Source organism: Cydia strobilella, chromosome 2 (genome assembly GCF_947568885.1).
Source record: "Cydia strobilella chromosome 2, ilCydStro3.1, whole genome shotgun sequence".
Classification (NCBI taxonomy): domain Eukaryota; kingdom Metazoa; phylum Arthropoda; class Insecta; order Lepidoptera; family Tortricidae; genus Cydia; species Cydia strobilella.
This window is the reverse complement of record NC_086042.1, coordinates 2,177,692-2,191,014: the sequence shown is the minus strand read 5'-3', so window position 1 is coordinate 2,191,014 and position 13,323 is coordinate 2,177,692. Positions and strand designations below refer to the sequence as shown.

The 13,323-nt window shown below is 41.5% G+C and overlaps 1 protein-coding gene across 2 annotated transcripts; it reads right to left on the bottom strand.

Moving 5' to 3' along the window:
* Positions 1-2,976: 2,976 nt before the first annotated feature.
* On the bottom strand, positions 2,977-9,447 carry LOC134755360 (uncharacterized). 2 transcript variants are annotated; one of them, XM_063691897.1, is made up of 10 exons: positions 9,293-9,447; positions 8,913-9,074; positions 7,505-7,664; positions 6,951-7,072; positions 5,952-6,193; positions 5,301-5,446; positions 4,926-5,064; positions 4,274-4,551; positions 3,836-3,963; positions 2,977-3,049 (listed from the first exon to the last, which is right to left on the bottom strand). In XM_063691897.1, exons 1-10 carry the CDS (start codon positions 9,360-9,362, stop codon positions 2,997-2,999), a joined length of 1,500 nt encoding a protein of 499 aa, XP_063547967.1. In that variant the 5' UTR covers positions 9,363-9,447; the 3' UTR covers positions 2,977-2,996. The 2 variants fall into 2 exon arrangements, 1 of the variants encoding a protein (XP_063547967.1); XR_010129033.1 differs by lacking the exon at positions 3,836-3,963 and adding an exon at positions 3,552-3,821 and having other exon boundaries at positions 2,989-3,049; positions 9,293-9,446.
* Between the last annotated feature and the right edge of the window lie 3,876 nt (positions 9,448-13,323).

Genomic DNA, 13,323 nt, shown 5'->3' with positions numbered 1-13,323 from the left:
CTCCTGAAACTAGTGCGATAAGGACAACGCCAGGTTAGGCGGAAAATCCTGCGTAAAAATCTCAAAAAACGAGGTTCCGTACTCTACTGTTTCCTCCTCCAAAACTTAACCAAATCTAACGAAATTTTGAGATCTAAATGGCTATGAAATTATCTGTGTCGGACTGTTTTGCTTTTTAGGCTATTGGATAACAGTTTTGAATACCATGCTTCTCCTTGCGGCCTAGTTAATAAGGCCATTTTTGCGAATATTTGAAGTGCTCTAGCGCCTAAAAATATCAAAATATCAAAAAAAAAAAAAAAACAGCCGGACACAGATTTTAATAATAATGTGTTGAAAAAATCATTGCTCTAGCATCAAAAACCACGGAGGAAGCAGTCAAGGACGAACGTTCATATGGAGAAATTACCACTCCTGTTGCCTCTTAAGGCGACTGATAACCTCGGCGACCTTGGCCATACTTTGGATACAAACTACTTTTTCACAGCACGGATTAAACATTTATAACAATTAAGTATATATTCAAATGCAATTAATATATATTGCCGAATGTCTCAAAAACTTGTCCTTAAGGGAACTGGCCCCCTAGACAACATGCCAATCGCTAATATCGCTATCGCTATGTAGCGAACGAAACGCAACTGTCACTGTCACACTAATATGGAAGAGTGACAGAGAGACACAAAGCGATTCGATAGCGAAGCGCAAGCGATTGTCACCTTGGCTAGGCCGGCTGAAAAGAAAACTTTCACAATGTTTGCTAGAGGAATGCTTCTACTCTTTTAACGAATTCCTGAAGAGAAATTAAATTGCCCGTAGCTATTAGTTATGTACCGTAAAATCGGGTGAGTAGGAGCAAGACTGACATACAAACCTCGTTAACATTTTATTTTTCATCATCATCATCATATCAGCCCTTTATCGCCCACTGCTGAGCATAGGCCTCTCTTCCAGTACGCCACTTGTCCCGGTCCTGAGCTAATCTCATCCAGAAGTGACCCGCAATCTTCCGGATGTCGTCCACCCAACGAGCCGATGGACGCCAGGTGCTTCTTTCATTCGAAAGCGGCCACCATTCCGTTAACATTTTAGTCCACCTGTCATCACTCTGCCTAGCAACATGTCCCGCCCAACTCCATTTTAGTTTTGTAATGGCGAAACCAACGTCTTGCACCTTGGTGCGTCGACGGATCTCGACATTCCTTACTCGATCTTGAAGCTTGATACCGAGCATGGCGCGCTCCATGGCTCTCTGTGCTACGCGGATTTTATGCACAGCCTCCTTAGTGAGCGTCCATGTCTCGGCACCGTATGTCATGGTGGGCAGGACACATTGGTTGAAGAGGCGAGTTTTCAGGCATTGTGGAATGTTAACAGGTTTCAGGATGTCTGCTAATTTATTAAATGCCGCCCAACCCAGCTGGATTCTCCTGGAGATCTCCTTCTGCTGCTGTGCTTTGTCAAATGATAGAATATGTCCAAGATACAAGTATTGCTCGACCACCTCTAGCATTTCGTTCCGAACCTTAATGATTGGAACCAAATTACCGGGGATGTTCGTCATAACCTTAGTCTTGGACATATTCATCTTAAGACCTATCTTCAAAGAAGCATGGTATAGGCTTTCAATCATGCTTTGAAGATCTTCCAGGGTCTCGGCAAACAAAACAATGTCGTTGGCAAATCTCAGGTGCGACAAGAAGACACCATGGATATTTATACCAGTTTTGTCCCATGCAAGCGTTTTTATGATGCAAACTGAATGGTGTATATAATAAGTGTTCCGGACGTTTGTATTTTAGTTTTTATTTTATTTTGGGTAGTTCCATTTCATAACTTTGACGATAAACAGGAAAAACCACCTCACCCCGTAGTCCCTCGTAATTGGGGTGAGATGGGTTTTCATACAAAGGTGATTTTGGAAGATCGTTGGATCGTTTTTTTTATTATGAGTATTACTATAGCTCCATTTTAAATTGGAATACATTATTTTTGTAGCAGTAGCCCTAAAAACCCATCTCACCCCCCTTTCAAACCTTCCCTCCCCATTCATAACCCAACTCTCCACGGGAACCCTACTCACCCCATTTTACGGTACATTGTTGTTGAATGTATTATAGTTAATAGTTTAGTTATACTAGAATAAGTATTTATAATTGCATGTATTTATTGACAAAGCATGTGAAACTCAATACCTCTGTTGTAATACCTTTGCACTGCAAACACACTGCAAATCACAGAAAACTGCAAATACAATTTCTGATGAATTAAGGTATTTAAAGACGGATCTAGGGCACTTAAGATAGGTGAATAAGTTTTATTTATTTAATTTATACTTAACTTTAATAATCGTTTATAAGTTTTGTTATTGTATTTATAGTTATCTTATTTCGTAAATAAATGGGGACAGGTATTTTAAATACAATAAATAAATAATATATAATATGATAATACTTAAATACATAGATCATAGGTCACTTTTCGTTGAAGGAAAACATCGCGAGGAAACCGGACTAATCTCAATAAGGCTCTGGGTTGGAAGGTCAGATGGCAGGAGCTTTCGTAAAACTAGTGCCCAAGCCAATTACTGGGATTAGTTGCCAAGCGGACCCCAGGCTCCCATGAGCCGTGGCAAAATGCCGGGACAACGTGAGGAAGATGATGACTCAAATACATAAATCTTAAATGGATTTTATTTAGAGCGGTTTTAGAGAAAGTTTTTAGAAAAGAGCGGTTTGTTTACAAAGGGCCTACCGGGAAACGCGAAAATCGAAATTCAGTTATCTGCGTCTTTATCGCTCGAATATGCAAGTGATAGAGGTTAGACAACGAATTTTCGATTTTCTTGTTTTGAGGGTCTACCCTCAGATTGTGATAGATTGTGGTAGTCGCCCCCTAATACGCAGAGTTTCGCGTATATTCCCTATTATAGATATGAAATGGTTGGTAAAAACGGTGTCATCGATTGTTCAAAAATGAATTTCTTTTATTTATTCTCATCCGTTAGATTTTTTGTCTGAAGGTAGAAGCAGGGTTACAGCAACGCCACCTGTAAAAAAAAAACAAATCTTAAACCCGGAAAGTATAGATTAACGTCAACTTGTTGCCTATTTTGCAATAGGGACGGGGATTATTTATATTTATTTATTTCTGTATAATTCAGTAGGTAAGTATATTAAAGTTGTTATCCCTCTTAAGTACTTTTCCTTCAAGTAAGGGGTCAAATCGTCTCAATATTGACAAGAATGTTGAAACGAATTCGGGTTTGGGTTGGAAGGTCAGATGACAGTCGCTTACGTAAAAACTTGTGCTTACACCAATTCTTGGTATTAGTTGCCAAGCGGACCCCAGACTCTCAAAAGCCGGGACACCGCGAGGTAATGAAGATTAACAAATTAATCCTGAACAGATTCTGACTTAATGACATTGAGATAATGAACAGATTCTGACTTAATGACATTGAGATAATGACTGTACAGAGTAAAACCTCCTCCTTTAAAATGTAGAAGTCAGTTCTCATCTGTGTTCAATTCGTTTATTTTAATACTCACTGAACTCTAAAGCAGCGCAGCAGTAGAAAGTCATCTTGCAGTTAGTGGTCATGGCGTGCTTGATGATGTTGATGCCGGACAGAGAGCCCAGCCGAGCTGTCATCTGAGCGAGACTTGTCACAAAGCCCCTAGGACAACTCACTGAACACTAAACCCGCGCAGCAGTAGAAAGTGATCTCGCAGTTAGTGGTCATGGCGTGCCCGATGATGTTGATGCCGGACAGAGAGCCCAGCCGAGCTGTTATCAAAGCAAGGCTTGTCACGAAGGCCCTAGGACAACTTACTGAACACTAAAGCCGCGCAGCAGTAGAAAGTCATCTCGCAGTTAGTGGTCATGGCGTGCCCGATGATGTTAATGCCGGACAGAGAGCCCAGCCGAGCTGTCATCAAAGCGAGGCTGGTCACAAGGGCCCTGAAAAAGAATGGTTTATGGTTAAGGACGTTGAGGTACTTTCAGATGAACGTAAGTCCAGTCACTATTTATTGGCCTTTTTTGCTTGTAATAGGCATGTAACTATGTGATTCAAGTTGCGCGCGAGATAAAGTTGCCACTAATGTGCAGATGTGACGTGCAGTCAGCTTTCCGGCCGGAGGGCCGAAAACACCTTTTATGACACTTTTTATCGTGTTGATTAGAAGAGTTCAAACATAAGAAGGCAATAATCAAGACACTGTGTTATAATGCCACCTTGTAGATGCAAAGAGCGAGTCGATTAACTCACCTATATGAAGTCGGATACAGATCCACAAAATACGACGCCACAACCCCAATACCAATAGCCGTTCCCTGGACAAGAGCAAACATAATCAAACTGACAATAGGCTCTTTTACAACATTGGTCAAGACCATGCAGATACCAGGGATTAAGTAGATAGTGAGTAAAACGCTACGGCGCCACTTGGCGAGCTTAGAGACGGAGAGATTCAGGCCGGTGTAGAAGAAGCCGGTCATAATGCCGGTGTAGATGGTGCTGGGGGTGATGATGTCATTACAGGACCACTAAAAGAAATAAAAAAAGAAAATACATTTATTTAATGCCACAATATACCTAATACCTAGTACATAAAGATAATGGAGACAAAAGGATCTCTACTCTGCATAATGCCGCGGTAATCCGTGGCGCTGATTTCCGGAGGAACTCGTGGAATATAGTTAAAAGCAATAGAAACAAAAGAAAAAAAACCAGAGATCTCATATTTTATAAGTGCTTATCACTACATAGTATAAAAGAAAGTTGCTTTCCGTTGTCTGTCTGTCTGTCCCTATGTATGCTTAGATCTTTAAAACTACGCAACGGATTTTGATGCGGTTTTTTTTAATAGATGTAACACTAAATGAAAACATCTTAGTTACATACCTACAACTAAACTTACATCGCCAGTTTCGCTAGGATCAGCTGTCAGGTTACTGACGAACCGATCGCAGAAGCTTTTCTCCTCTACCACACCATATGAGAGGGACGTGAAGAAGGAGTTGACGATAGTGGGGTACCACATCACGAATATGTTGTTACTGAAGCAAGAAAAAGACAAACATTAAAAATAATTTGACCACCAAATAAATAATGACGCAAAATATACATTTGATAGATTTCTCCTTTACGACAAGGACAAATATGAACAGAAGAATCCTCCCAAGATCATTAGCATATATTTATAAACAAGAAATGAGTATGACTGTATCAAGTACATTTTGTACGGTAACGCAGCAGAAAAAAGTTAATCTTTTATAGTTTCAGTATCACTTACATGGCACAGCAGAGCATCATCAAATAGAAGAGTTGTATGGTCCTCCACAGTAGAGGTGGCTTGAAGATTGGCACAGTCTGCTGTACGATCAACTGCCAAAATGGCTCTTTCTTTTGCGTTTCCATAGTTTTCGAAATACTTTTCACCTGAAATCCAAAAAAAAATACTTAATTACTTTTAAGCCAGATATAGATAAAGATAAATATAGTTTCTTATTCAAGTAGGCATATTACAATGCGCTTATGAACGTCAAATAAAGCTACACCGGCTCTAACCCGGCACCTCTGCCTCGAGAAGATTTAAATTCCCCCTCAATTGGAGGAAGGTATCCCAATGTGGGACCGGCAACAAAGTCGGCGGGACACTTCTTTTAAAGACCAGTAGAGGGCTGTTAAAGTTTCAGTACGTTGTGAGATCAAACGTGGTACTTATCACCTCTTTAGAGGACGATGCTTGGTTAATAGTCATTTAGGTATTCTTCTGACATTCTTTATCATTCCGTAATTACCTTACGTAAAACCTTTATCATTTAAAATTTTATCATTCTTTTTTAATGGCTCTTCGTGTGGAACCATATCATACCCATCCTAAGAGTTAATTAATGAACAAAGGTAGAATTTAAAGCCACCAAAACCAGTACGTTTCAATTACCTGATACTCATCTTTCCTCCCCCCATTGGCCTCAAAGATTTTCCTCAGCACCTCCAACGCCGTATCATTGTACCCTCTATTGGCCAGGAACTTGGGGCTTTCGTGTAGGAACCACATCATGGCCGCGCCGACTCCAAGGGGAATGGCCAGGATGAGAGTCAAGAGTCGCCAGGGTCGGTAGGTGACGCCCAGCCAGGGGATAGGGATGTTGAAGGTTAGGGGTAGTATGGCGAGGGCTAGCACTGAAACAAAAACGGAGAATAAAATCTTCTTTATCCTCAGCTCTTCCCGTTACACAAGCTTTCAATTAAGACGCGATGTACTTCGCTGATAAGGTACACAAGCCAAGAGAGAGAAACAAGCCTAACTTCTTCATGTCCATCTGGACTTTAAGAGTTCGTATTTCGTTACTGGTCGACTTCTTTATTGTGTTTTATTTACATTAAATCGTAGGAGATGAAGTTATGTTCTTGGACAATGTACATAATCCACTTTTTGTTATGCTACCTGCTTTTGTCACCTGTTGCTGCTTACGTCACCGCGGATGAGTTTGTTTCAACCGACAACGAATTTTATAGTTTATTTTCACTTTATAGTTCACGAATACCTATTATAGGTTCACTGGTCGATTTTCTATTTCAAAGGAAGTACTTATGGCACTGTTAACAGCTTTTGAAATCGCGCCGTTCTGGATTGGCGACGATTTTTGTTTTCGTATAAATTAAATACGAGGGCGTAGATCAGCGGTTCCTAACCTGGGGGTAATTAGCCCCGTGGGGGTAAAACTGGCATTTTACGGGGGTAATACGCTGACAACAAAGATAACAAAGACCTATCTACTAATATAAAATGTTGTTTTTATTATGTTTAATTATGATTGTTGTGTTTTACTTGTCTTGTGTATGAAATGTTCTTTCCATGTCCTGGCGTTTGGCCTCTGCTGTGAGCCGGACATGTTTTTGAAAATAAATAAATAATAATAAAATGGGGTGTTCTTACTGAAAGTGACAGCTTCGGAGAAGAGGTTGATGCTGTTCATGATGAACATGTATTGGCTCCTGTGTTTGTTGCCCGTGCACTCGCCCAAGTACGTCATCGTTAGGCTGAATGATGCAGTGGAACTGAAACATGTTTGCTAGATTAATTTAGTTTATTACTTATATCCTTTAAAATTATTTGAGGTATTGAGCCACTCACTGCTCCTGCTGTAAGTCAACATAAAACACTAGATGATTTATATACATACTCGTACACACAGCTGAAAAATTCCACACCTACTTAATGAATGGAATTCATTCAATGACATCCGGCTCAAAGGACCAAAATATGTGCCTATATTTATTATTATTATTTCGTTTTAGACAGGCAGCTGATGCTGGTACGTCTAAATCATAGTTCACTTAGCACGATTTCACAGTTTAGATAGTTTGTCTAGTCTATATATGTTACAACACAGGTTGTGTGTGTTATGTTGTGTCTATAATATGTTTGTAAAAATGTATTTTCTCTGATTTAATATGAAATATTTCTATCTAATTGCATTCAATCCTTACAAACTGCAGCCCACCAGCTTCATGACCAGCAGCGTCTGCCAGTTCGGGGACAGACTCCCGACGGCGGCCATAATGAAGCCGACAGAGCAGGACAGCAGCAGCGCCCGTCTCCGTCCGCTGATGTCGGCGTAGTAGCCCCATGGGAACGCGAAGAGAAGACCTGAAAGCACGATTTTTTCATAAGTCCAAACTGTCCAAAGTCGTCAAACGAAACTCAATATAGGGGCATTCCTGGCTGATTAAATTGGGACGGCTGTCTCACAATAAAAATTATCGGAAAACGGTATAATTCGAGTAAACTGATGCGATTGATGCTTGTCATGATGACAAAGGCCAGGAATGGTCATTTAAAAAAATATTACGCTGCGTATAGGGGCCACTGACTATCAATCCGCCGGACGATATCGGCCTGTCAGTTGTTCGGAACTGTCAAATTTTTGCCGACTGACAGGCCGATATACGGCGGACTGATAGTCAGTGGGCCCCATTACGTAAGCGAACAACTCGTGAAGCGAAGCGGCGCGGCGAGCCCACGGCGTTCGCGTTCGCAACTAGATCGCTCACGTAGGACACTTCTATAGGTATCAAAGGATTGATTCACCCCGCGCCGCATCGCTTCGCTTCGCGTGTTGTTCGCCTACGTAGTACGCTGCGTTAGTGCGAAAGTAACTGTCCGTATGTCTGTTATGGAGGTCGTACGAGGTCGTTTACAGGTTCAGACCGAAGTTGAACATGTTTAATGTTCAATGGGTAACTAAGGTATGCACGGCATTAGGGGTAGAATCAGACCGGAGTCTAATAATGTTGGTACAAACGACAATTATCTTATTAGACCTTTTACTTGCAAATAATACAGTAGCAAGCAATACGTTCAAACCGAAGTTGAACATGTTTAATGTTCAATGGGTAACTAAGGTATGCACGGCATTAGGGGTAGAATCAGACCGGAGTCTAATAATGTTGGTACAAACGACAATTATCTTATTAGACCTTTTACTTGCAAATAATACAGTAGCAAGCAATACGTTCAAACCGAAGTTGAACATGTTTAATGTTCAATGGGTAACTAAGGTATGCACGGCATTAGGGGTAGAATCAGACCGGAGTCTAATAATGTTGGTACATACGACAATTATCTTATTAGACCTTTTACTTGCAAATAATACAGTAGCAAGCAATACGCCCGAGAACTGAAGATCGCATAGACCTTGCAATAATCAGACCGAGGACAAACATTTACTTACTTTTCTTTATAAACTGATCGGCGATTGGCCCTAGACACACCTGATGGAAAGTGAAGACAGGGCCTAAGATGGAGCTCACCAGTTCAGTAACAGCCTATTCACTCTTGCTTTAAAGATACCGAGGTCATATTTATCAGGGAATACAGATGGCTCACATTACTCACCAGCAAATGGTATAGAACCAAGCAGGCCAATATGCCAGATGCCCAACTGGAGGTCGCATGAGGCCGTAGCCAGGATCAAGCCGAAGGCGAACATGTCCAGTGCCACGGCGTTACTGATGACACTGCATGCCACCAAGACCAGGTGGTTGTATCGGCCATGGCCTGAAAAGGTATCGCTGAAACTTCAATAAAATAATAAAAAATAAAGATATTTATTTACCAACACAAAAACTCAACTACTTAAAAATTTATCCTGCCTGTTAGGGTGCACCGTGAAAATTATCTTTGGATTATTTTAACTTTGTGATATCTATAAGAAAGACGCAAACCAGTTAAGCATACAGTAAAATGTGTATGACCTGAATAAAATAAGCGCTTACCAGTCAATTCCACAGCTTCATCATAAGTATATTCAACGTCTTTCGGCTCCACACATTTCTCTTGCAACATTTTACACCGAAATCAGCGCAAAACATGTAACTCGTAGGACGCTATTTACATTCGTATCTCTACCAGTCATGTTATCTTGAAAACTGATTCACTATTTTCTTAATTTCAATGAGCAAACTAACTTGAAATGATATCAGGTCATTATACTTAGTAATAGGTACGTACGAGTATATTCTATTCATCTCAAATTGTATTTAAATGAATGTCTGTCACTATAATTACAATTGTAAGTTACATTTACACACTACTTTCTAGTTTAGAAACGAACAATTTGAAATATTATATTAAGTATATAAACTAAATAAGTAAAGATATTTAAAGGTAATTTATGTAAAGATAAACAATATCCAGAGTATTGAAGGCACTGAACTAGAGAACTCGCTGCTTACTGAACTTATAAACAGTATGCATGATCAATTAAAAGCAATTTGTTGTTAATGGATTGCACAATTGACACAGTTTTGTTTTACTGATCACATTGATCAGCTATAAGTATTAAAATGAAATAAAACTATGAAAACGAATTATATCGCGTATATTGAATCTATAACACATTTCATAGTTTTATTTCATGAGTAACTTTTTTTTCTGTTCACGGAGTGGGCGAATGCTTTAACGCACCGTCCCCCCGGCCGCGGGATTTCATGAGTAACTATCGCGGTAACCGAAGAAAATATTAAATATAAAAATGTTTACTAAAATACATTGACGTAGCGTGCCAAACATTATTCTGCGACATTATTGTCGTAAAGGGGCCCACCCATTACCAGTCCGCCGGACGATTTCGGCCTGTCAGTTGGAACAAAAATTGGACAGTTCCGAACAACTGACAGGCCGATATCGTCCGGCGGACTGGTAATGGGTGGGCCCCTTTAGTTTTAATAGCTTACTGCCGCTGCCAATGATTAGCGAGCATATTTTGTACTGACATTGGCCTGTCAGCGCCGATCTGCCCTATTATTAGTACTAATTATGTACCTTCAATGAAATTGAAATCATTTTTAATTGGAACTGATAGTTGCATTTATTTTATTGAATTTTGGAACAAAATAAAATTCTATTGTGTTATAATATAATATTGATTCAAATTAGAATGCCAATGTTTCACACGCTAAAATCATAAAACGATTATTTATAAAAACCGGCCAAGTGCGAGTCGGACTCGAGCACGAAGGGTTCCGTACCATTACGGAAAAAAACAGCAAAAAAATCATATTTATATTATTCTGTTTTTAGTATTTGTTGTTATAGCGGCAACAGAAATACATCATCTGTGAAAATTTCAACTGTCTAGCTATCACGGTTCATGAGATACAGCCTGGTGACAGACAGATGGACAGACGGACAGACGGACGGACAGACGGACAGCGGAGTCTTAGTAGTAGGGTCCCGTTTTTACCCTTTGGGTACGAAACTCTAAAAAGAAGAATCGCGCAAAGAAACTGATTGCTATGAATGTTTTAGTAGGCGCAGTAGATAAAGAACGGAACGATATTATCGGTAAGAATCAAATTAAATAGGGTTACTGTGATATATGTGGGTATACCTATAAAACATATCGACCAATGTTTAGGGTAGTTTTATGTCTGGTTGTCTCTCATTAAAGTTGCTATGAAAAGGACGTTGTTTTAATCAGCTGAGTAGATACCTAAGCCTCGATTATCTAGTGGCGACGAATACGATCGGACTGCAGTGCGTGTTATTGTGTTGTGTGTTACAAAAAAATAACCGGACAATGTCGGTCGGAAAAATGCCAGAGTTTAAACTCGCAACAAACAACTGGCGGCTATACGTAGACAGATTGGAACAGTATTTTGTTGTGAACAAAGTGGATACAACATTACAGGTTGCTACATTAATAACTGTTATGGGGGCGGAGTGCTATGAACTATTGGTTAACTTGTGTACGCCGGACAAACCGATTACAAAGACATTTGCGGAGTTGACGACCATTTTGGAACGCCATTTACAACCGAAACATAGTGAACTCGCGGAACGGTACAAATTTAGACAAAGGAAACAAGCGAGCAGTGAAAGTGTTGCGGAGTACGTGGCGGCACTAAAGAAAATGTCAAAAACGTGCGAATTCAAGACTTGGTTAGAGGAGAGTCTACGCGATCAGCTGGTGTGTGGAATACACAGCGAAACAATACGTCAGCGACTTTTTACGGAGGAAGGATTAGATTTTGCAAAAGCATACAAACTGGCCGTCAGTATGGAGGCGGCAGAAAGGGATGCGGCGGTCGTGGAAGGACGCGAGAAAACATCGAGTGGGGCCGTGGCCGACTGCCAGGCCATGACAGGGTACGCGTCGCGTCAGGCAAGAGGGCCGAGGGCGAGCGACTCGAGGTCGAGCGGGCTGTCAGGACTGCGAACATCGCGGATGGTCGGTACCAGCGGCGGCCGCGGAGGCCACACCGGTACCCGTGGCGCCGGGGGAGCGTCGGCACCGGCGTTAGGCCGAGGGGCCAACCAGTGCACGGTATGCGGTGCGGGGCATGAGGCATCGACGTGTCGTTTTGCACGCTACGTGTGCAAGGTCTGCAATCGTCAAGGTCATCTCCGACGGATGTGTCCGAATCTGGTAGAACAGCATTGCGTGGAGGCGATGACAGCAAGCTGCTGCACAGAGCATTGCGGCCTTAGCGACGGATTTGTGGGACAAGGGACGGACTCAGATATGGACAGTGATGTTAGTTTGGAGGTAATTACGGACTTAAATCAGATTTCTATAGCAGATTGTAAGCCAATATATATTCAAATTAATGTTCAAGGAAAACAACTGGAAATGGAGTGCGACACTGGCAGCGCATTGTCGTGTATAAGTTATAAGCAATACCAACAGTTATTTAGTAATTTAAAACTTCAAAAGTGTAATTTGAAGTTAAGTTATTATTCACGCATATTAGTAAGCCCTGCCGGGATAATCAAGCCGCTAGTTAAGTATAAAGACAAGGTAAAGTACCTAGATTTATATGTGGTCCATGATGGTAAAGGCTTGTTACTGGGACGGCAGTGGTTGGCTGAATTGGGGATACGTATACCGGAAATCAGTTATTGTAATGTGAACAATGTGACAGGAAATAATTTTAATTTGTACGATTTCAGCTCCCGCTACCGTGAAGTGTTCGCGGACGGCCTGGGGCGGTTCACCGGCGGCCGGGTCAGCGTCCGCCTGCGGCCGGGCGCGCGTCCGGTGTTCCTGCGCGCGCGGCCGCTGGCGTACGCGCTGCGCGAGCCGGTGGAGCGCGCGCTGGAGCAACTGGTGCGCGACGGCGTGCTCACCCCTGTCGACCGTTCCGACTGGGCCACACCTATTGTACCCGTTGTTAAAAAGGATGGTAGTATACGGATCTGCGCTGACTATAAACTCACATTAAATAGAATATTAGAGGTGGACCGTTATCCGCTACCCAGGGTAGAAGACTTATTAGTTCGTTTGCATGGGGGGGAGCGTTTTAGCAAAATTGACCTGTCACAAGCGTACGCTCAGTTCGAGTTAGACGAATCACGGAAATACACGGTAATAAATACCCATAAGGGGCTATTTAGGTATAATCGGTTAGTATACGGCCTGTCGTCTAGCCCGGGCATATTCCAGAGGCGTTTGGAACAACTGTTTTCAGATATGCCACATGTTGGTGTGTTCCTCGATGACGTCATTATAACGGGAAAGGATACGCAATCGCATATCGATAACTTGAACAAAGTATTTGAACGACTACAGTCGTATGGCTTACGCGTTAGGAAGGATAAATGTGAGTTTTTTGCGGAGTCTGTAAATTATTTAGGTCACGTGATTAGTCGAGCCGGAGTACACACTTGCCCAGACAAAATTAAGGCTATTGTAAAAACACCCGCACCGCAAAACGTGTCTGAACTTAGAGCCTTCATCGGGTTAATTATGTATTACGCCAAGTTTGTAAGAAACATAAGCACTATTTTAACGCCGCTGTACAAC

Coding starts and splice junctions, on each gene's coding strand:
- LOC134755360 (XM_063691897.1), bottom strand. CDS start 9,362: ATGTTGCAAGAGAAATGTGTGGAGCCGAAAGACGTTGAATATACTTAT. Junction 9,075..9,292: donor TGAAGCTGTGGAATTGACTG/GTAAGCGCTTAT, acceptor ATACCTTTTCAG/GCCATGGCCGATACAACCAC. Junction 3,050..3,835: donor CTGCGCGGCTTTAGTGTTCA/GTAAGTTGTCCT, acceptor TTTTTTTTACAG/GTGGCGTTGCTGTAACCCTG.